At 41.7% G+C, this 23740-nt stretch overlaps 1 protein-coding gene across 3 annotated transcripts in view; it reads right to left on the bottom strand.

Moving 5' to 3' along the window:
• GDA (guanine deaminase) overlaps positions 1-23740 on the bottom strand; it is a 62958-nt gene that overhangs the window by 8094 nt on the left and 31124 nt on the right. For all 3 annotated transcript variants that reach the window (XR_011558315.1, XM_070742665.1, XM_070742664.1), the window contains 8 exons: positions 22892-22979; positions 21584-21689; positions 15429-15456; positions 14274-14381; positions 6432-6539; positions 4226-4323; positions 3099-3166; positions 1387-1536 (listed from right to left, as the gene is read on the bottom strand). Coding sequence is in view for 2 of the 3 variants with exons in the window: in XM_070742665.1 (XP_070598766.1) it covers positions 1387-1536; positions 3099-3166; positions 4226-4323; positions 6432-6539; positions 14274-14381; positions 15429-15456; positions 21584-21689; positions 22892-22979 (754 nt within the window). In the remaining variant the exon portion in view is untranslated. The remainder of the gene's footprint in view (positions 1-1386; positions 1537-3098; positions 3167-4225; positions 4324-6431; positions 6540-14273; positions 14382-15428; positions 15457-21583; positions 21690-22891; positions 22980-23740) is intronic.

The following is a 23740-nucleotide window of genomic DNA, read 5'->3' as shown; positions in this document are numbered from 1 at the left end:
AGAAGGATGAACATTCAGCATGGAATTGATCCAGCATCAATTCTGAAGAGTACTGTTTTTAAAATACTACATTTTAGTATTTGGTATGGAAATAAACTCTCTGAGAGTTTTTCTGAGCTAGGGTGTTTTTCTTAATCCTCTTTAATATAGTTTCCACAATAAAACAGCAGGGGGCAGTAGAATATCAATAGCCACATGCCTGTCAAAAAGTAATAAGAGAAGCAGAAGAGGATCAAAGTAAATGTATGCTTAAATAGACCACAAACTCATCTATTTCAAACCAGGAAAAGGAGCTTCAGAGAAACAACTTTGAATCCCAGCCATAAAAGAGAAAAAATAATGGGTTAAAGGGAGGCTCAGCCAATCTCATAGTATTTGATTTGATTTGATTTATTGGATTTATATGCCGCCCCTCTCCGCAAACTCAGGGCGGCTCACAACAAGGTAAAAACAATACACAATAACAAATTATTGTTTGGTGACAATAAAGATTTGTACTTTTTATAGTCTATGAAATCGTCGTTCAAATATTTTAAACATTTTAAACTTTTCAAAAAATGATAATCCTATTTTCTCATTCGTATAGATTTATATTCTCCCTTATTTCATAGCTAGATTATCTCCAATCTTCCACACAAAATAATCAAGTGAGTTATGTGAGAAGGAGAAATTGCAAATGACCCAAAATCATCCACTGAATCCTCAGAGTAAAAAGTAGTATTGAGTAGAGCAGTGTTTCCCAACCTTGGCAACTTAAAGATATTTGGACTTCAACTCCCAGAATTTCCCAGACAGCATTTGGACTTCAACTCCCATTTGCTGGCTGGGGAATTATGGGAGTTGAAGTCCAAATATCTTCAAGTTGCCAAGGTTGGGAAATACTGGAGTAGAGCATCTTGGTCCCCATTTGGCCTTGTGTCTACCACATCACATGGGCACACAAATAGTTTTGTTAACAATGTCACATTAAGCTATACAGATTTAGCAATTTTTATTTTGTCTTATATATGTGAACTGGTTTTGTTTTGTTTTGTATTTTTTCAAACCACGAGTGAGAAAACACTGGTTATGCATACCATGGGTATATTTGGTCAGCATAATGAAGTGATTAGGGTGTAAGCAGTGAAGGGCTACCAAAAAATTTCTTACCACACTGTGGGTGTGGCTTATGCAGGACGCCCTGTGTTTTTTTTCAACATCTTTAAGTGCAAATTGGGTACTTTGGGGCGGAGCTCCATTTTCGCTACCCCACTGTGTCCCTTTCCCGGTCCGGGCAGTAACCCACCCCTGGATGTAAGATATGCTAACATTCAAATGAAAAGTTTATTCCAAGCCAGGCTAGAATATCAGATGTAATTTCTGTGTTTTTTTAAAAAAAAGAATTACCTTGACTTCCTGCAAGAGTTGCTAGTCGGAATGCCTCCTTCAGAGTTAAGGCCTTTTCATCTGTTTCACTGTCAAGGTGAAGGATTTCAGATATCGAAATCGCATTTCTGATAGCATCAAGCATGGAAACAGAATAGCCACCAGCAACATCTAACAATAGAGCAAAACATTTACAATCAATATGGAAGGCTTCCGCAGGAGTTTCATTAAATATGCAGGGAGATGCTTATGATTGCAACATAGGTATGATCTCATCCAGGAATTTTTAACATGCTGGCAACTTAAATGTATCTTCCAGGAATTCACTATGTACAGGAGGATGTCCATGGTCTAGGTTAGAGGTGCAAAAAGTGTTGCCAAAGGTCAGATAAAGGTCCCAAAGCTTAAATCGTGAGACAAAAAGTTTGCTCCCTGTTTTGCAATGAAGAGTTCAGAAACAAAATAGAAATCTTAAGCCACCTATTTCACCTCCTGAATCCCCCCCCCCCAAAAAAAGCCCAGCCTCCACATACTTATGAGGGGCAGGCCTGGCAGTGCCAATAAGGTGACGGAAGTTGAGCATTCTTGCCACAGGCTGTTCCAGTTCAGTACTGTTATAGCACCAATCTCAAGGATAAAAGCCAAGACTCTGTACCTAAACTGTAATAGGCAAATGGTAAACAGATCCAGGATCAATACCTGAGATGATGTGGCGTGATGGGGCTGACGTTTATAAATATTTGATATCAGGCAGTGGCTGCTGGGGCCTGTAGATGGTTGCAGCTGCTTGGTTTATTATGTTTTATTTATTCATATTTATATAGCCACCATCTCATAATCAAGTGACTTTGGGAGGTTATATGAATATATATAATGTTTACTGTAAATCTATTTTAGAAGATAGTTATGCACTTTCCTAAGCAGCTGTCAGAAAAAGTTCCATTTTATTTATTTAATTCCATTTTATTCATGGAATATTTCACATTTCTATTGATATATCCTTTTACATAGGTTTGAATAGTGGTAACTTCACATGGTCACTAAGCAGGGAAGGGCTGCAAACTTTTTTACTACCACACTGTGGGCGTGGTTATTTTGTGGGTGTGGCTTGCCAGCCATGTGACCAAGTAGGAGTGGCTTGATGACTATGTGACCGGGGGTGGCTTAAAGGTCATGTGACTGGCTTAAAGGGGGCCAACTTAACACCACTCACGTCAAGGGTTTGGGTTAGAGTTATGGTGCCTGGCCTCTCCTCGCTTCAAAGAGATACAATTTCCCTATCTATTTACTACTAAACATCCAAAATATACTATTTAATTTTATGTATATATGCCATATGTGTACACACATATTACACACAGGCACACAAAATATACATTATCTACTATATAAACTGTATGTGTATATACAAACACACACACAGCTCTTCTAAAATTATACACATTCAACCTCATTTACTGCAATAGGAAAAACATACTCAGAGCCCAGAAGGAAAAAAAGGGGGGGAAATTCAAAACTTTTTTTACGGGTTCCACGTACCTGACCAAAATTTTTCTACCGGTTCTGCGTACGACTGTACCCGTAGGAGTCCATCACTGTCACTGAGTGAGTTATCAGTAAGCAAGGATTCTCTGTATTCCATATGCATTGTGTGCTTGTGTATGTGGCTCATCTCTTTTTTAATCTTTTAAAACAGTACCTGAAAGTAAATGCTTTCATAATAAATCACTCACCTGTGCCTAATCCAAGTTTTACTTTGTGGTTCAGAATCTTCCTTGTGTTTAAAAGGCCACTCTTTAATCTGGATTGAAAATAGAATGAAAGGCTATCATTTTCCTAAGTTAAAAAAAAATGGACGTAGCAGATGTGTTGATGCATTAAAAGCTGTTCACAAAGTGCTATAACAAGATGTAAAACAAGCCTTGCCACTGATTTAAGTATAACTTCATAAGTGTTATTGCTATGAACATGTTCCACATTAACTAAGCTATGCTATATTTAATGCATCTGAATCAAAAAGATTCAGTATGCAAACCTAATGAGAATATATACCTCCACACTGTTCATTAAAATGTTTTCATGCTTCTATGTGGCCTGGAAAAAAGATGTGACTGCTTTAAGAATTATATTAATTTTAATTACCAGAACCCTTAAATTAATGCCATTCAGATTCCCACATAAATCTGAAAAAAGGCATGGCTGCTTTAATGAACAGGAGACAAATGCTGGATTCCTATGGGGTTTTTTTTAAAAAAAAAAGTATTTTGGATCATTTCTGAAATGTCCATAATCCTGATATTTAATCTTGGGCATAAAATCAATAAAATCCAAGCATATAAATTGGATTTTTCTGATATATAAATATGTGAAAGAAGATTGAATGGATCAACCATTGGAAACAATCAGAAGGCATTTTATGGAATTGATGAGTACATTTTAGATTCCCTCTCTCACTTTAAGACAACCAAGATTCATATCTGAAAAAATTTACAATAAAATACTTTCAATATTTAATCCAGATGCGCCTTGGACATGTGGCCCTGGGAATCTAGTAATGCGCCCCCTAGGTTTGTAAACTTTTAACATTACTATGTCATTTATGCATATTAATTATGTTTATGTATTTTATATGTGGCTCAAAGCAATTCTTCATCACCAAAAGGTTGGACACCTGTGATTTAACTCATGACTGGCTTTTTTTAAAGCAGCTTATCACAAATCTGTGTTCTCCATTTTTATCTTCATTATTTAGAAGTGTGAGAATAATACAATATGTAGCCTGAGAGCACCAGATTGGGAAAGATTGAACAGAAACTCATTTCTTGAAAGTGTTATTACTTTGTGATACTGTAATACTCACGATATGTTTGAATTAGGACAATGTATAATGGCAGCCCCTCTACGTTTAAATATGTCCAGCTCTTCATCAGAAAGATAGCAGCCATGAGCCATTATAGTCTAAAAGTAAATACAGTAAAATTACTTTTACTTATTTTAATTATTTCATTCTGACAATTCAGGTTTTAAAATAACAATTATATGATCTATTGTGAAAATCACTACAGTAATAACCTGTAATTCACCACATATTGCTCAACATTTTTAGTAAAAAAAATTTAGTCTTCCAATTCTTTACTGAAAGGCAATTAAAGTGGCACCCATTTGGGATTATTAGTTAGATGCTTAGTTAGATACTGATCCTTCAGAAGTTCACATTTGCAGATAAAATAAATAAATATTCATCTTAATACTGTAGCTCCTACAGTATAACCCTTGATAACCACTGCTTACTTCTATGATAGCTTAGTTGGAGTTCCTTCTAAGTAGATAAACGTGAATGTGCTTTTCATGTGGAATGTGGAATTTTCATGCAATTCCTATAATAGCATGTGGAAACTGGGAGCAATTAGAATTTTAAAGTTGTGAGCTTAATGTAATAGAACAAGGAAAAAAAATAGGGGGGGGGATCTCAACCACTGGGTGAGATCATCCGATGACATGGGGTGAGTTACCAGCAGTACACTGATGACACTCAGATGTACATTTCCAACCCGTGTCAGTTCAGCGAAGCGGTGGATGAGATGTGCCAGTGTCTGGAAGCCGTGAGGGCCTGAATGGGATTCAATAGGCTCAAGCTCAACCCCGACAAGACTGAGTAGCTGTGGGTCTTTCCTCCCAAGGACTACTCCACCTGTCCATCTTTGGTACTGGGGTGGGAGAGAAATTACCCCCTCAAATAGGGTTTGCAACTTGGGTGTCCTCCTAGATCACCAGCTGAGGTTAGAGCAACATCTCTCAGCTGTGGCTAAAGAGGACTTTTGTGCAAGTTCGTCTTGTCCACCAGTTGCGACCCTACCTAGACCATGGGGCTCTCCAGTCACTCATGCCCTCATCACCTCATGCCTTGACTACGGTATTGTAATGTGCTCTACATGGAGCTACCTTTGAAGTGTGTTCAGAGATTTTAGCTGGTTCAAAATACAGCTGCACAAGGGATAGTGGGTGTACCGAGGTACACTATATTAATCCAACCCGTCGCAAGCTGTATTGGTTACCAGTTGGTCTCTGGATGCAATTCAAGGTGTTGGTTATCACCTTTAAAGCCCTACATGGCTCAGGGCCAGACTATTTACAGAACTGCCTCCTGCCTCATGTCTCTCAATGGCCAATACAGGCCAACAGGGCTGGCCTTCTCCGGGTCCCATCCGTCAAACAATGTCGGCTAGCGGGGCCACGGGGAAGGGCCTTCTCTGTGGCAGCTCTATCTCCAGAGATCCATACTATCCCCACCCTACCGGTCTCCGGGAAAGCTGTTAAGACCTGGCTTTTCTGGCAGGCCTGGGACTCAGAATGATTGAGTGTTTGGATGGTTTTAGGGTTATTTGCTGTTTTTATTGCATTTACACTTTTTTAAAATTTATTTATTTATTTATTTATTTGTTTGTTTGTCGTACAAATATAGTATTGTATTGTAGTATGTTTAACATAATATAAGTATAAAGTAGAGATAGAAAAGATAAAAAGACATTAGGACAGGAACGGTAGGCACAAATGTGCACTTATGCGCGCCCCTTACAGACCTCTTAGAAAAGGGGAGATGTCTATTGTAGATAATTGTGATTATTGTGAGTCACCCAGGGTCCTGCTGGAGAATTACCAAGTTATCTATCTTGCCAGGTAAGCATAAATGAACTAAATACAGGCAAAGCACAGGACAATATATTTTATATATTGAGCCCACTGCTAAAGGGATAGAACTTTCTGTAGCCTTTTGCAGCTACCTAGTAATCAACTGAACTTAGCAACCCGGAGCTGAATGGAAAATACCTTCTTGAAATAAATGTGAGGTTTTTTAAGTTTATTTTTCTAACAGTAATAATTTATCAACAAGTTTTAAGATCTTTATAAAAATGATGAGATAAAGAAAGGTCAGAACACGTAAAACTGAACAATGCCCATTTTCTTAGCTTGATCAACACTGATTCTTCTTCAGCAGTAACTCAACACTTGCAATTCCAAAAGCAGCGGTACTCAAAATATTTTTATGATTGATACAAATAACCAACCTTGTTTGTAAGCAGTTTATTTTTATCATATAGCTCTGTATAATGTTGATAGTGTGGAAAGGTGCTTTCTATAAGTCTGACTTCCCCTTTAGACTCACTTATATGGCTCTGTAAGATGGGAGAAACACAAAGAACAGTGGTCAGTATTTCACATAATTTTACACTTCATACATGCAAGCTAATGAAGCTATTCAATACAAAGCTACATTTCTAATGAAACAGTATTTATAAAACTTCATATCATGTCATTTGCTATTGGTAGCTTTATGGTAAAGTTGGAATACAGAATTTTAGATGTTTAAAATGAAGAAAGAGCTGATGGAATCTCCCTTCATAGCTGAGAACAGTATATTAAAAAGACAGATAATACAGATGGCATAGAAGAAGCCTGAATAATGTTGGGCTACTTCAATGAATAGGAGAATAGTGCTGTGGTTATTCATACTTTGAAATATTTCTTCCACATAATTTTCAATTAGCACACACCAATATTTATGACCTAACTTAACCCTGGAAAACAAAGTTGAACTAGGTCAGAAGGAAGTCATTTTATTTTACAGTTGAAATTCATGAATCATACTTTACAGAGAAAACTGACTATACAATGTAATTAAAGACTGAAACAAATACCGTGTTTCCCCGAAAGTAAGACAGTGTCTTACTTTCTTTTTACCCCCAAAAGCCCCACTACGTCTTACTTTCGGGGTATGTCTTACATTGGAAAAAAATTGAAAGGGTCGCATTCCCGAAGGCATCTCCCCAGAGTCCAGAAGGGCAGCCGCGGGACAGGAGCCTCGTGAGCCCTTTTCCAAGTTCAATCTCAGGGCTCCAAGCGGCGTGCACGCGTGGAGCCACAGACGCATGTCGGGGAAGCGTGTGTCTGGAGGGGAGGAGCTGCTCTGCCCAGTTGGGCAGCCCCACCTGCCTGCCGGAAAGGAGGCGGGCGAAGGAGGGGGCAGCTCCGGCCGCTCGCCTCGGAGCCGGTCGGCCTCGCTGGCCGCTTGCAGCCGAGCCTCGGCAGGACTCAGTTGCTGGGACGAGCGCCTTTGCTGCAAGCCGCCGCCTGCTCGGCTCGCTTCGGACCAGCGCCGTCCTTCGCTTTGCCAAGCCGGGGAAGAGGCGGTGGCGCCACGGTGAGGCGAAGGCGAGGGGCGCGCGGGGAGCTTGGAAGCGACGTCATCGGGCTGCCCCCCCGGCAATACCCCCGTGTTTCCCCGAAAGTAAGACATATGTCTTACTTTCGGGGTACGGCTTATATTAGCCGACCCCCCTGAAACCCCCGATACGTCTTACAATCAGGGGTGTCTTACTATCGGGGAAACAGGGTAGATATTGAAATGCAATGACTTGTGATTTTAGGGATATAAAAGCATTGAAGAATCATAACAACAACCTATATCAGTGATAGCAAACTAAGGCACAGGTGCCATAGGTGGCATGCAGAGCAATATCTGCTGGAACGCGAGTCATTGCCCTAGCTCAGCTCCAACATACATGTGTGTGCCGGTCAGCTGATTTTTGGCTTCACAGAGGCTCTGGGAGAGCGGTTTTGGCTTCCAGAGCCCCCAGGGAGATGGGGCTGGCATTTTTACCCCCCCCCCGGCTTTAGGGAAGCCTTTAGAGCCTGGGGAGGGCAAAACACAAGCCTACTGGGCCCACCAGAAGTTGGGAAACAGGTCATTTCTGGCCCCCAGAGAGCCTCCGGGGGGGGGGTGAGAGAACCTGTTTTTGTGTCCCCCAGGCATTGAATTATGGGTGTAGGCACTCACACATGCACAATAGTGCACACACACACTCTTTCGGCATCCAAGACATTCCCCCAAACAATGCAGCTGCGATGGGGAAACAGTCCCCAAGGATGCTGAGAAGAGCCGGGGTGGAGGAGGTGCAGCCTGCTGCCCCACAGAAACAGTTCAGGTCAGCCCACTGTCCAGAACTCCCTTCCCAACTTTCTTCTGTAAAGTTCCAATTGGGAGGCAGTGGGGGTCTTTGCCCCTGTCTCAACCCGTAGTGACAGTGGGGTGGATCCGCATGCCGTAGTCTCCACCCAGGCTTCCTCGGAAGACGTCGGGGAACCGAAGGGTTTGGAGGGGGTGCTTCACCTTCTCCGATGGTAGTGATGGCATTTCAGGCTGGCAGGGTCAGGCTGGGACTGGGACGGGTCCTCTGTGGCTGCCGCCGCCCGGTTGTAAAAACCCACATCACCCTTCCATGTCACTCTGCTTGGACCAGTCCGGGCAAGTCCCTCCTAGCTGTGCATGATATGAAGTTAGCCATACCCACTCAGTCACATGACCCCTACCACCAAGCCATGCCCACAGAACCGGTAGGCGGGGAAATTGAATACCATCACTGGCTGTGCCATTGAATTTTGCACCTGCTGTAGCTTTCCAATGCTCCTTAACAATAGCTTATGGCCTAGTTTTGAAATTCCAATGGCCACTAACCTATCGCGGTCACATGATCATATCTTGGCTGTTTGTTTAGTCCTGCAGTTACATGACCATGATTTATGATTATTATTTTTTTCTGTAAGAAACCTGCTTTTAATTTTGATTTCTGGCAAAAAAAGCCCAGTAAGTACAATGGCTTGACTTAACCACCACCCTGTTCACTTAATGACTACAGCATTCATTTAATAACTATGGCATTTGCTTAATGATTTGTTCAAAGAAAAAAATCCGGGTCTCATCAAATGTTGACCTGCTTAATTTCTGCAGTAGAACCACACCTCAGTGTTTTCAAGGCCCAGGTGTCCAAAGTCAACCTCATCTCACTAGCTATTTGAGATTACAAAAAGCAAATGTCAAGTCAGACTGGGGTAGAGTGTGTGTGTGTATCAGGAAAGATAAAAGTAAATGGCCTAAAAATAAGGAAGTGAAGAGGACATCTGCAAATTGCAGCTATTAGAAGCAGGCAAGAGGACTTTCATTCAACTGCCAGCATCACAAGATACGGTGAGCAGCACATGCTGATAGGAATCCTGCCTTGGTCTTTACCTGGTGGTCAGCAGCAACTAGATTAGGAACAACTACACTGAAACAGCAACTCATCCCAACTAGAATGAGAATGTCTGGGAAAACGTAAAAAGCTTGTGCATTACTCAAAGACTTTGAGACTTTTGCTCGGACTATGTATTAAAAGATTGAGTATAAAGATCTGGGTATTAAAAACATTCATGCGGCTACGTCACTTTTCAAGATCCTAGAAGGATGGAATGACAATTACCAATTCATAGGTGGGTTTCAGCAGGTTTTGACCAGTTCTGGAAAACTTGGGTAGTTCAGAGAACCGGTAAATACTAACTCTGACTGGTCCAACCCTCATCTATTCTCTGCCTCCCAGGTCCCAGCTGATTGGGAGGAAGTGGGGATTTTGCAGCAACCTTTCCCCAGAGTGGGGAGGGAATGGAAATTTTATAGTATCCTTCCCCTGCCATGCCCACCATACCATGCCCACCAAGCCACACCACGCCCACCAAGCCATGCCCACAGAACCAGTAATTTAAAAAATTGAAACCCACCACTGCTTGAGCAGGAACTTGTTGTTTTGTAATAAAGAGTTCTGTATAGATTTGCTATGCTGTGGTGTGTCCAATCCTTGGAGAGCGAAGAAGCCCCACAAGCCATTTTCTTCATATTAATAATGAGCTGTTATTTCATAGACTATTTTCCTCAAAGAACCACAAATGAACGTTGACATTGAATTGTGCCTTTGAAGTTCTCTTCATGTTTTGTTGCGTGAAAGAAAAGAATTATTAGTTAATTAATAATACCGTATTTCCCCCAAAATAAGACCCTGCACTTGGCCTTATTGCCAGGCACTCAAAAGCCCAATTGAGTGCCATGCACTCAAAAGCCTTATTATCAGGGGATGTCTTATTTTGTGGGAAACAGGGTAATTAAAGAACTACTTTGGCTTAGTGCAGTGGTGGTGAATCTTTTTTGGCTTGGGTGCCAAAAGAGTGCGTGTGCATGCAATAGCATGTGTGTATGTGCCCACACTCATAATGCAATACTGTCCCCGTGCATACGCACAACCTCCACAAACACATACATGCCAGTGAAGGGCTGCCAAAATTTTTACTACAACACTGTGGGCATGGTTTATTTTGTGGGTATGGTTTGATTGTCATGTGATCAGATAGGAGTGGTTTGCTGGCCATGTGACCAGGTGGGAGTGGCTTGACGATTATGTGACTTGACCAAGGATTTTCCAAGAACCTCAAAACAATACCCATATCAATGGACTCCAAATAAGCAGGTCATCGAATTCACCCACATTCTAGAAGTGAGCAGCTATAGAACAGTGAAATGACAGAAACATCTCACTTACAATTTTGAAAGCACATTTTGAGCATTGTCATAAAGGTGCCTTCATGATGAAAATGGCCACTCACAAAATAATCGCTTACTCAAAGGTAACAATCTAAAGTGTTCCTTGCTACTTTCATAGCCTAAGTAAATATCCCAAAATGCTCAATTCCACACAACAGTCTTAACCCTCCTTCCTGAAGACTACCAAACAAAATCAAGGTTTCTGGCAAAACATTAGGTTTCAAGCATTATTCATTTCATTTTCAAGAGCAGGGGTCCCCAAACATGGCAACTTTAAGACTTGCGAATTTCAACTCCCAGAATTCTCCAGCCAGCTATGAAGACCTCTGTTCTAGAGAATATTATAGCCATTTGGAAAGGAAGGGGAGGCAGAAATCCAGATCACATCTAATTAATTCCAGATCTTATCTCCTTATACTTTTCCTAGACACTTTTGTTTGTAGCAGAATTGCCAGCTTTGGGGTCTTTAAACACTTTCGGGAAGAACACAGAGGCTGCCCGGCATTTTCTTTCAACATCTTTTAGTGCAAATTGAGTGCTCTGGGGTGGAGCTCCATTTTTGCTACCCCACTGCGTCCCACACCCCATCCGGGCAGCAGCCCACCCCTGTGGTCAACCCTACCGCCTACGCCTCACTGAAGCCTCCTGAAGCCTGGAGAGAGCGAAAAATGGTCAAGCCTGAGAACAAAAAAACCCCAGGTGAACAGGCCAAACAGATGTTTTGGAATGAACTTCCAGTTAGGCTGTTTTTCGCTATCCCCAGGTTTCAGGAAAGCCTCCTGAAGCCTAAGGATTGCCGAAAAGAAGGCCAAAATCAGCTAGCCAGCATGCGCATGTGCATTTGTTTGCCGCCCGAAGTCTACGGAGAGGGGCGGCATACAAATCTAATAAATAATAATAATAATAATAATAATAATAATAATAATAATAATAATAACTGGAGGTGATGTAAGGCAACGTCTCGTGTGCCCTTAGATATGGCTCACAGGCAGCATGCGTGCCATAGACTTGCCATCACTGGTGGAGTGGTTAGCTATCAAGGTAGAAGCCATGAGACTGGGAGTCTTGCCTTACACAAGCAAACCAGCTGTGTGACCTCTGTGACAATCTCACTCTCTTAGCGCAACTCACCTCACAGGGTTGCTGTTGTGAGGAGAACAGAAAGAGGAAGGACTTATTGCTGCATTGACTTATTTATAAAAAAGTAAGAAAGGCAGGAAATAAAAATAAATAATTCCATTTCCAGATAACCCCACCTAAGGAAGTATAACAGTACAAATTTAAAAGCAATGTGAATCACAATCTAATAGTAATGAATCCTCATTCTCCAGAAGTTAAATGTCAACATAATAGCAATTCAGCAGTTGTAAGCTCCTGGATTGTGATTTATTTCTCTCAAAGGGAATGTCAGAGGCTGACTGACTCATCAGAGTACTTTTGAAAGAGTCATATTCTGCCGAAAAGATAGGCTAATGGAAAAACAAGGAAAGAGACCAACACAATGGTATCTAGCATCAAAATAGTCTTCTCAAATTACATAGAATAGTTTTCTGTTCTGATCTCAAGGCCAGCTTACATAAATAATGGTCGTCAAGTACTGCATCTGAATAGATTCATGCCACTGACTTTAATGTAGGCAGGAATATGTATAGTAAAAATACAAGACAACTGCAGCAAAATCTTGCTGTGCAATCACCCACAAAAACCAACCTGCTTCTGGGACAGAGATATGTGGACTGCAGAGAGGCCTAGAGGCCCAGCAGTTTGCTCTCTTTCCCAACATGATCACTGGAGCTTCCAGAAGGAGGACTAAAAAATGTAAGTGAGTGAGAGGGAGAAGTGAGTAGGACCCAGTGGCGTAAGAAGCAGACCAATGGCCTCCTGGGACCGCAAGGATAGGGGTGCCTCAGGGTGGGGGAGGCCTAGTGCAGACAGGCCTGGGCCTGCACTAGGCCAGTGGTGGATTGTTGCCAGTTTAGATTGGTTCGCCTGTAGTGGTGGCAGAAATTGCTCCCACTCGCCAAATCAGCATTGGTGGCTGACTGTCCATGCCCTCAAACTGGTTCACCAGTTGCCACTCCTTGAAAATGGTGGGCAAACAATCCTCTGCGAATGCTCAGAGGCTTCTGCGCAATTGCATGATGTGACGTGGGCGCACTTCTGACGTGATGGGAACTGCTAGGGAAGGTAAGTAGAACCCACCCCTGCACTAGGCCGCCCCCCCCAACCCTGAGTTACCCTGTTCTTCACTTCACTTCACAATCCATGCATTCACTTAATGACTGCATCAAGGAGAACAGGAATGAGGGTCATTAAGCCTCACAATTAATTAATTGTGAGGCTTAATGAGTTAATTCACTCACTCATTCGACTTCTATGCTGCTCACTCCTAATAGGATTCAATCATGTGGGAAGGCACCATTATAGTTGTAAATCAAAGACAAGACAGAAATGGCAAACACAAATGGCTAACTTAACCTGAGATAACAGAATTTTGTCCAGGAGTACAGTATATAAAATAAAATCTATAGAATGGATAGCAGAGGGGTACACGTGACACTTGTTTCCTTATTCACAGCAATTCAAAGGATTTAAAGATAATAATAATAATAATAATAATAATAATAATAATAATAATAATAATAGTATTTGTTTATTTCATCTGTTTATTTATAAGATTTATATGCCGCTCATCTTGACTCTGGGCAGCTTACAACATTGGACATTTAAAGAGTGATTTCTATACAAACGAGGAGCTGATTCCTACAATTTTATTGAAATTTTGGGACAAAAGAAGGAGAAGAAGAGAAATGTATGATAAGGTGTATAACATTTATTATAAATTACAGTTGGAACAATGGAAAAATATCTGGTTCAAAGGGCTGAAATTTACACTATGTTATACTCTTAATAAAGAGAATTTTTTTATAAAATGATGTACTGTTGGTATAAGATACCAGAAAAGCTATCTAGAATGAATAAAGGTACAGTACTTCAAATTTATGTTGGAAATATGAACTACAAGAAGGATCAATTTTTTTGTGTGTGCTTGGTGAACATGCAAAAAACATTTGGAGTTCAAATACAAATAGATATTCAGAGGATAAATTCAATTGAAACCAGAACTTTTGGGACTGATGGCTGAGCAATTGGAAATGAAGTCATACAAAACAAAAATAACATTGTTTTAATATATGACAACCAAGAATATTGTATACATAAAAATGAAAAAAATTCAGCAATGCCTACAACAGAAGCATGGTTGGTGAAAATGATGGAACTCACTGACGTGTTTAAATAGAGAAAAGACTATATGTACATTTACTGGTGACCAGAAAAGCTTTGTGGACTTTTTCTGTAAAAAATGAAATTATGATTGATGATTTTGAAGATTATATAGGGCAGATTATAGAAAGAAGAGAGTCACAATTTAAGAGAGAGGACCAGTACTCTGAAAACTGCTGGGTGAATAGCATTTTACTAAATACAATAACAAAAGGTTTACCTGTATATGAATATCATGAGTCTCTGCCAGTTTACCAAGGCTACTAAGTAATTCCTCTGTACAAGATAGTCCAAAACGAGGTGTTACTATAGGATGTATTCTTGGATACTAAGGATATTCATGTAATAGAAAGAATAGCCTATAAATATGTGAGCACAACAGCATTTTAAGCAAAATCTATGGTTGTAAATGTATCATCTATTAAACCATAATTAAAAGGACTTTAAGCTCATTTTCAACCCCGTTGTTATGAAAAACATAATGTAACATAGCATTATGAACTAATAAAAATAAAGCATCAAATGTATGCAAACTCAGGCTTAAACTAATAATTATATAAAGTGCTATTTGATTCTGGAAAGCCTATTGATACATATTTAGCGCAAAATTAATATGTATACAAATAAGTTATTATTTTCATATATTTATAATGATAATGATGTAATCTAAGATATATTTTGAGGAGTTAACTAGAAAACAAATTAAATAAATAGAGCTATTTGGGGAAAGTATCCGTAATGAATACTTTCCCATATCTTTATCAAAACAAAATATCCACATAGCAAGCCTGTTATGGCCTATTTTACAAAAACAATTTATAAAAGAGACAGCAAAATTAAATGCATTAAAGAATGCATCTGCTCCTGCTGGAACTGAGATAGAAGCAGCCATGGTGGCAGGGAAAGCAAGGCTTCTTTGCCAGCCTTCAGGCTGGCAAAACATAAACTTTTGCCAGTTCTGTGGGCCTGGCTAGGTGGGAGCCATGAGACTGCGGGCGTGGGTGTGAGTGATGTCAAGTTGGCCATGCCTACTTAGTTACATGACCATCAAACCACACCCACAAATTAAGCCACGCCAACAGTACCAGTATTAAAAAATGTAGAAGCCATCCCTGATCTGTACCAAAGAGGTTTTCCTTCTATTCCTCTTTCCTACACTTTGTTATAATCTTAAACATGAGACATCCTGTTGTCCTACCTGAATGAGTGCTTATAATCCCTGACTTGTAGCAGTATAGGAACAGGAGTTCAATATAAAACATTTACACGGTTTCATATTGGAAGATCATTGTGTTGCATTAAAAAAACCCCGCTAAACATAGAATAGAAAGAAATTATATATACTGCTCTGTGGAAGAAAACTCAGCTTACTTACTTTTTTCCCCAGTATTCCTTGAACAAATCTGAAAAGATTAAAAAGGGGGAAATAAAAAAAGATTTATAAATGAATGTGAAAATCAGGTGATCAATTATTATTTCAATTTGGTATGTGCCACAGGATCTTGATTACAACTTCCAGAATCTCCTGTTACTTTAATGCTCAATACATCCAAAAGATGCCATATTTGGAAAGACTGCAGGAAATCAACACTTTCTGTAGCAGTTAATGAGGCTGTGCAAATGTGCACCAGCTAAAGGTTTTGATCTTAAATGTGTACAAGCTGTTGATAATTAACAGTAGACAACTGGTTATTACTATGTTTCCTGTGACAACTAAAGAGATAATATACAAAATCAAGTGAAAGCATAATTGTATGTTATAGTTATGGGGATATTTTTTAGAAAGTAAGAACTTTTGGCTCTCTATCAGAAAACTGAAGTATTCTATTTTGATGAGCGGCATTTTGTATGGCATAAACATGTTTCATTGACAATACCCTGAAAATGTGAACTTAATTTCACATCTGTCCTACATTTATTTAATTGATACTATTTCTCTCCCCACCACAGTCTTTTAAGTAACATTTATCTGCTTTTGAGCGATACAGAGAAGCAAGCATTTTTCTTAAAATCTTAAAATAGATCAGGTAGGGGTGGGTTCCACAATCATTGCATTGTGACAGCTAATATAGTTCTAGAGGTAATTCAGAACCTTGCTCTTTCTAAACTAATTAGATGTGGCTACAAACACTTCTGGTTAGATAGCATTTTATAATGCAGGCTATTTAAAATGTGACTACTGAAGTCATGCTTCTAGGCATAGTGTTCTCAAATGCATAAAAATATGTCATTATAACCTGTGTGAATAGGTGAACTGATCTCTTGGCAGGGCCTGTGGGAGCCAGGTGGTCTGGCCCCTACAATATAAGGACAGACCATCTCTGGCTCTGCATTTTTGTGCCTTTTCTGTATCAGTCAGAATAGGGCGAGAACCCCTGATCTGCATGGACTCCTCTGGAGATGTGGACAGAGATGCTTGACAAAGATGTTCCTTAGCTCCGTAGGCAGACATACTTGTTAGCTCAAGCTCTAGTTTTTGCTGTTGTTAACTATTATAAGACAGAGTTGAACTACTTCCTGCATGTCTTGTTAGCTCATCCGGAATTTCATCTGCCAACTCTTCCTGAAACTGATTGATAAGCACTGCTTCATCCAAGCCAGATCTACTACTATGGTAGTTCACATGTTACTCAAGGTAAAAGAGATAACAACAGTCAAAGCATGCAAGTGAAAACAGAGTCTCTAATGAATGAAGAGTGACAAACACTCCAAAATAATTCCAAAGTTCCGAGAGCTGAGTGAGAATTGTCAGCCAGTCCACAGATCAGAATTTATTGGGAAGATTCCATGTGAATTGTCACACAAGAGCTAGAAATCAGACAGTTGTTTCCAGCAAAGAAATCAGAGTCAGGGCTGGGTTTTAAATCAAGCTGGAGTTAGATTTGTACCTTGCTTGGCAACATCTCTGATTGTACTATTCTCTACTTGCAGAATGCAGAGCCTGGGAGGCCTTATATCATTCTTATCTGATTGGCCCAGCTGTCCATGTGATGCCTATTTTTATTATTTTTATATGATTCTTGTGTCTCCTAAGGCTGAAATTCCAGAGTTTCTGCTGAAACCCTTTCTTCAAAATTAGAATCAGTATAGAGTTTGTCCCATGATACATATATTCTACCATAACGTATTAGTTTTCAAGTTCCCAGTAAGGCAAAAACAGTGGTCCCTTGACTTTTGCGGGGGATACGCTCCAAGACCGCCTACAAAAGTCAAATTTCCACAAAGTAGAGACGCTCCCTTCCTTCCTTCCTTCCTTCCTCCCCCTCCCTCCTCCATTCCTGGTTTTACTTCTCACCAGAACCTGCAGGAGCAACAGGGCGGCAAGCTGGGGGCTTTGCTGTGCTCACTGCAGCGGCAGCAGGTGGCAGTAAGGCTTGGCTTCAAGTGGAGCGTACCAATGCTCTGAGAATTAAAGGGAAGGGATCGGGAGACTGGAGCGGAAGCGGAACTTTTATTTAAAGAAGCAGGATGGCTGGAGTTGGGGAGGAGGAGAGTTAAAAGGCACAGTATTGTACATTGGGTGGCCCCAGAAAATTCTTGGTGTGCAAAAAAAAAAAGGAGTATTTTTAAAATAATATTTTTTGAAAAACCATGGAATAGACTTTTTGCAAATGTCTGACCCACGAAAGTCAAGGGAACATTGTACCACAAACTATTTCCCAATGGAATGCCAATGCAGTGTTAAGCTTTTTAAAATCTTTGAAGATATAGATATGCCCTGGGGTGGGCTACAAAGCAGAACGTCGGGAACACAATTCCGGTGATGGAAATGGAGTGCATAGGCTCACTCCATTGATGTCCGGCGTGCACATGTTGTTCATGCGCCACCGGCCCAATTCCAGTAAAAATTATCAGTTTTTTGCTGCCGCGCATGTGCGGAAGCAAAGAAACAGGCAACTTTTGCTGCTGGAAAGAGATCTCGGCTGCTGCACATGCACAGCAGCTGAATCTCGCTGCCGCACCTAGAGCAGAAGTTGGGGCCAGCAGCAAAAGCAGCCTGTCCCAGCTCTGGCCGCAGGGCCTTTGATCTTTGATCTCCAGGGCCACAGGAGAGATGCCTGCGGTGTGGAAGAGCACAGAACAGGCAGCGCTGCCAGAATTGGGGCCACCCAACCTGCTCCCTGTGCCATGGCCCCTGCAGGAGGTGATCCAGGTAAGCAGGGCTGAGGAGCACGGCAGGGCGAGCAGCAGGAGGAGTGAGGACAAGAGGTGTGGCAGGGCGAGCAGTGTGGGGAGCAAGGGTGAGCGGTGTGGCAGCAGCTGGTGGCGGCAGCCAGCAGCGTGGCAGGCAGCTCTTACCTTGTTTTACTAGTCGCTTGGGACTGGCAACCCTTCTCTCCAATTTCTGGGTTTGTTTGCTTCTGCGCATGAGCAGAACCCTAAAAACCCACGTGCATGTCTTTGTGTGAGATTCATGTCCCAGTAGGGCTAAAATTGGTGGTCCGCCCCTAGTTATGCCCCAGGCTTCGGAATCAGATAGAGAGTGGGAGCCCGTATGATTATGGTTAAAGTTATTGTAGAGATTTATCTTGTCTGCCTTCATAATTTTTTAAATGCTGCTTTATTATTTATTTCGTTTGTGCTTTTATATATTGTTAGCTGCCTGAAATTGCTAAGGAAAGATGGGTCATTATATCCAATGAATCAATCCATCAATCAACCCATCCATCCAGTGAAGGGCTACCAAAATTTTTACTACCACACTGTGGGCAGTGTTCCCTCTAATTTTTTTTCGGGGTGAGCGGAAAAGTATAGTGTCTGAGCGGCAGTCCCTTTGGCACTGGGCGGCATATAAGAATAAATAAATAAATAAATAAATAAATAAATAAAGTGTGGGCGTGCGCTATCACACATGAGCAAGTTCTTGCATCCATAATTCTATCCTTTCTATCTCTCCCTCCCTCTTTCCTTTCTATCTCTCCCTCCTTCTTTCCTCCCTCCCTCTTTTCTTTCTATCTCTCCCTCCCTCTTTCCTTTCTATCTTTCTCTTCCCCTGCCTTTCTCCAAGCCCTTCCTTTTCCCTCTCCCTATCTAACTACCCCCCTCTCCCTCCTTTCTATCTCTCCCTCCCCCTTTCTCTCTCCCTTCCTTCATCTTTCTTTCCCTCTCTCTCTCCATCCCTCTTCCTTTCTTTCTTCCTTCCTTCCTCTCTTTTTTGCTCTTTCTCTCTCCCTCCTTCCCTCCCTCCATGTCTTTCCCTCTCCCTCCTTCCCCCCTCTCTTTCTCTCTCTCTTGCTTTCTTTCCCTCTCTTTCTCTCTTGCTTTCTTTCCCTCTCTTTCTCTCTCCCCTCCTTTCTCTCTCTCTCTCTTTCTCTCTCGTTCACCACGCCGGCAACAGAGAGAAAAAGAGAGAGAAAGAGAGCCAGAGAGAGAGTGGAGGGTGCTGTTGTCTTCGCCTCTGCCCGGCGGCTCTGCAGCGAAGAGGAAGCAGCCATGCACCCCCTAGCTTTCTCAGGCATCCCCGGCTCCAGTCGGCCGGGCTCCCGGGAGGTGGAGCGTGTTCGGGCGTCGTGTCTTCGCCTCCGCGCGGCTCTGCAGCGAAGAGGAAGTAGCCACGCACCGTCTCTGCCCGGCTGACTTTTACCTGCTCCGGAGCCGTTTGTCTTCGTGGCGCAAAGCCACACAGTCCCGGACTCCCAAATCGCTCGCTTCTCCGGTCAGCAAAGCCATCTGCCCAGGAAAGCGCCATGCGTTGAAAAAGCACGATGCTTTCCTGGGGAGCCGGCTTGCTGGCCAGAGAAGCGAGCGATTTGGGAGTCCGGGACTGTGTGGCTTTGCGCCACGAAGACAAACGGCTCCGGAGCAGGTAAAAGTCAGCCGGGCAGAGGCGGTGCGTGGCTACTTCCTCTTCGTTGCAGAGCCGCGCGGAGGCGAAGACACGGCGCCCGAACACGCTCCGCCTCCCGGGAGCCCGGCTGACTTCTGGAACCGTTTTGTTTTCGGCTGGGCGGAGGCGGCGCGCAGAGGCGAAGACGAAGACACGGCGCCCGAACACGCTCCGCCTCCCGGGAGCCCGGCCGACTTTTGGAACCGTTTTGTTTTCGGCTGGGCGGAGGCAGCGCGTGGAGGCGAAGACACAACGGCCGAACACGCTCCGCCTCCCGGGAGCCCGGGCGAAAGCAACGGTTCCAAAAGTCGGCCGGGCTCCCGGGAGGTGGAGCGTGTTCGGGCGTCGTGTCTTCGCCTCCGCGCGGCTCTGCAGCGAAGAGGAAGTAGCCACGCACCGCCTCTGCCCGGCTGACTTTTACCTGCTCCGGAGCCGTTTGTCATCGTGGCGCAAAGCCACACAGTCCCGGACTCCCAAATCGCCCGCTTCTCCGGCCAGCAAGCCGGCTGCCCAGGAAAGCATCGTGCTTTTTCAACGCATGGCGCTTTCCTGGGCAGATGGCTTTGCTGACCGGAGAAGAGAGCGATTTCGGAGTCCGGGACTGTGTGGCTATTCGGCAGCAGGTAAAAGGCGCCATGGATGCCTGGGAGGGCGAGGGGGTGGATGGCTGCTGTCACTGCCGGGCCTGGCTTGCGGTACACCTCACACAAGGGCCCCCGCAGAGAAGAGGCGCGCTCGTCGCACCCCACCCGCGCCACCAGCCCTTTTCGTCGGCACCCCCCCCCCCATGCAGGCTTGGAGGCCTAGCGGCAGGATGGCCACCAGCCCTCTTTGTCAGCAGTCCCCCCCCCACACCCAGGGAGGCTTACCTTACCCAGCCGGCAGCTAAACAACTGTTTGGCTGCCGATGGGCGTGGCCGGGGAGGGGAAAATCCGGAGTTTAAGGGGCGGGAAGAAACCGGCCTGCAATTGGCCGGCCCCTTTCTTTCCCGCCTTTCCTAAGGAACTGTTGCTGCCCTATGTTGTAGAGCAGCAGCAGTTCTCATTTCAAATTTCAGCGCGGAGGTCAGTCCTCCGCGCTAAATTTGAAATTCCCTGGGCTGAGAGGTAAAAACCTCTGCGCTATAGCGCACTGCGCAGCTTAGAGGGAACTATGACTGTGGGTGTGGCTTATGCAAGACGCCCTGCATTTTCTTTCAACATCTTTCAATGCAAATTGGGTGCTCTGGGGTAAAGCTCCATTTTCGCTACCCCACTGCATTCTCCCCCGTCTGGGCAGCAGCCCATCTCTGCATCCCTCCATCCCACAGTGGTTAGAATGCAGTATTATAGCAGGCTACATTTGCATTCCACTGTCAACAGTTCAATCCTACCATCCTTCAGAGGTCAGTAAAATCAGGACCCAGATTGTTGAAGTGGTATATAAATCTGAGTATTATTGCTGTTGCTAATGCTACATCAATACAGACATTAGTTTCTCTATAATTGCTTTTCTTCCTTTTTCAAAAATGTTGGCAAGAATTTTGACAAAATCCCAAATACTACAAAATTACTCCTTCTGTGATAGGAGTCTGTTAGAAACACGTAAACAGATGCCTCATGTTAGTCATTGTTTTAATCTTTGATAATCCATTACCTCTTTCTTTCACGATTCTTAAAAAATGTTCCTGCTTAAATCATACAGGAAAATCAATCTGGCTCACCTTTCAGTTTCCTCAATTGATTCTTTGGTGGCTTCCTTGTACGCTGAGTAGCTTTCATTGATATCCATACAAACTTTACCCACAAATGCCCTCTGGCCAAATTTATCTATAAGATATGAAGGAGAACAAAATTAAAAATAATTTTCTTGATCCTCATTGTTAACAAGTCTTTTTTTTAAAAGCCAATTAATTTTGACATTACAGGCATACCTCACAATTCTAGCCACTCATTTGGAATAGAACAGTATATCTGTGTAGTTTGTGTCTTTTTAGCCACACCATTACAGTTCTCCCGCTATCTGAAAGCATTTACAAAATATAGGATCTAATATAATGTGGTTACCACAGTGAGATATGAGCCATAAGTTCCTTAGTTAAAACTTATTTCATCTATATACGGTATAGATCCTTTTAGAGGACTTGAAATCAAAACAGTATTTCAAACATTGAAAAAAATGCTATATAAGTAATAGAAAGTAAATAAAAATAACAATAGAAAAATGCATACTTTATGGAAACATTTTCTTATGACAAGGATGAAAACTACAAACTTAATTGAGATTTGTTGGTTTGTTTTTGGTAATTAGATGAATTTATGATGTTGTTAACTTTTGTTATGTAGCCTTCCTTGACAAAGAGCAAAGAATAATTATTTTCATAACTATTGGGGAAGTTTCCTAATTTTATTCATTGCTGCTGAAACAGATTTTACAGCTTGAGTGAGTGATGACACTGGAAAATAAATTATTATTTTATTATTATATTAAATATGTTATTAAGTCCATAGAAAATAATCGAAGGGTTTAAGTGTGTTATATTCAACAAAGGAATATCATTAATTGATGCAGTTCACAATGACAAAATCAATCTGAATTATACTTGAAACTTTTGAAAATTTCTCATTACCTGTAAAAGTAGGATCTATCGGTACTATCGGTACTAGCAACTTCTGTTTACTGTTTTTAAAAGTAAAATTCCAAAGTTCCACTAACCCAGAAACCCAAAAATAATGGGCACAAAATAGTGGACACACAGAAAGGTAGGCACACAGACAAAAAAAAATGCCTCACACACTTAGTCTAGGAATTTGAAATCAATAGTAGTCCTGATTTTTCTTCACGTAATCATTTACAGGCAACTAATTTGAGAAGGAAATTATTATTATTATTATTATTATTATTATTATTATTATTATTATTATATAACTGTACTTCAGAAAACCTTTCCAATCTACTTTTAATGACTGACCAATAAAATCTATTTTACGCTAGCCCATTCTAAAAATTCTTGACAATCTTACAATCTTACCTATAATGTCAGCCAGAAGCAAAGCTGCATCTGTATGAATTGTGGCAAAATAGCAAGCTGTAGTTGTACCATTCTTGAGTGTTCGCCTCTGTAGAAAAAAAAAATCCTCAGAATTTATTCCTCTCAGGAATGAATAATGCCGTGAATAATACTACCATTTTCAAAAAAAAAAAACTGTCACGTCTATATCAACGACAATTGTCAGGACAAAAATATTATAGACATTATAGAAAAAATACTTTTATTATACTACCTCATGTCCTCTATTTTTTAACAGTATACCTAGGGTAGGTACCGGTATATTTCTTCACTTCTGTCCCTTGAGAACTACTAAGGATTCAATTATGGCCTTCAGCAAACAAAGCAGAAACTATTACTCTTTTTCCTGTACAAAGATTTAGTTCAAATTATGCAAAACAAATATGCTGTTTCTTGCCTCCAGTTTAACATATTGTTAAGGATTAAAATTTATCCAGTAAATCACAGTGAAACAAATCCACTGTGCAAAAATAGCCGGTGATAAATCAGAATATCTGGTTTATCTCTGTTTAAGCGAAATGACTGATATGTGGGTGCGTAAAGTTTATAGACTATCATTTTACTTTTTATTTTGTACAACTGTATTAATGTGTCCCATTTTTTCCCTGAAATACAGTGATCCCTCGATTTTCGCGATCTCGTTCTTCGCGAAACGCTATATCGCGATTTTTCCCACCCGATGACGTCACTCTCTTCCTTCCTTTCTCATCTTTCTTTCTCTCTCTCTTTCTCTATCTTGCTTCTTCCTCTCTCACACTCTCTCATCTCTTTCTTTCCTTCTCTCTCTTTCTATATCTCTCCCCCTCTTGC

The sequence above is a fragment of the Erythrolamprus reginae genome, chromosome 2, assembly GCF_031021105.1.
Source record: "Erythrolamprus reginae isolate rEryReg1 chromosome 2, rEryReg1.hap1, whole genome shotgun sequence".
In the NCBI taxonomy this organism is placed as follows: domain Eukaryota; kingdom Metazoa; phylum Chordata; class Lepidosauria; order Squamata; family Dipsadidae; genus Erythrolamprus; species Erythrolamprus reginae.
This window is presented reverse-complemented; position numbering and strand designations above follow the sequence as displayed.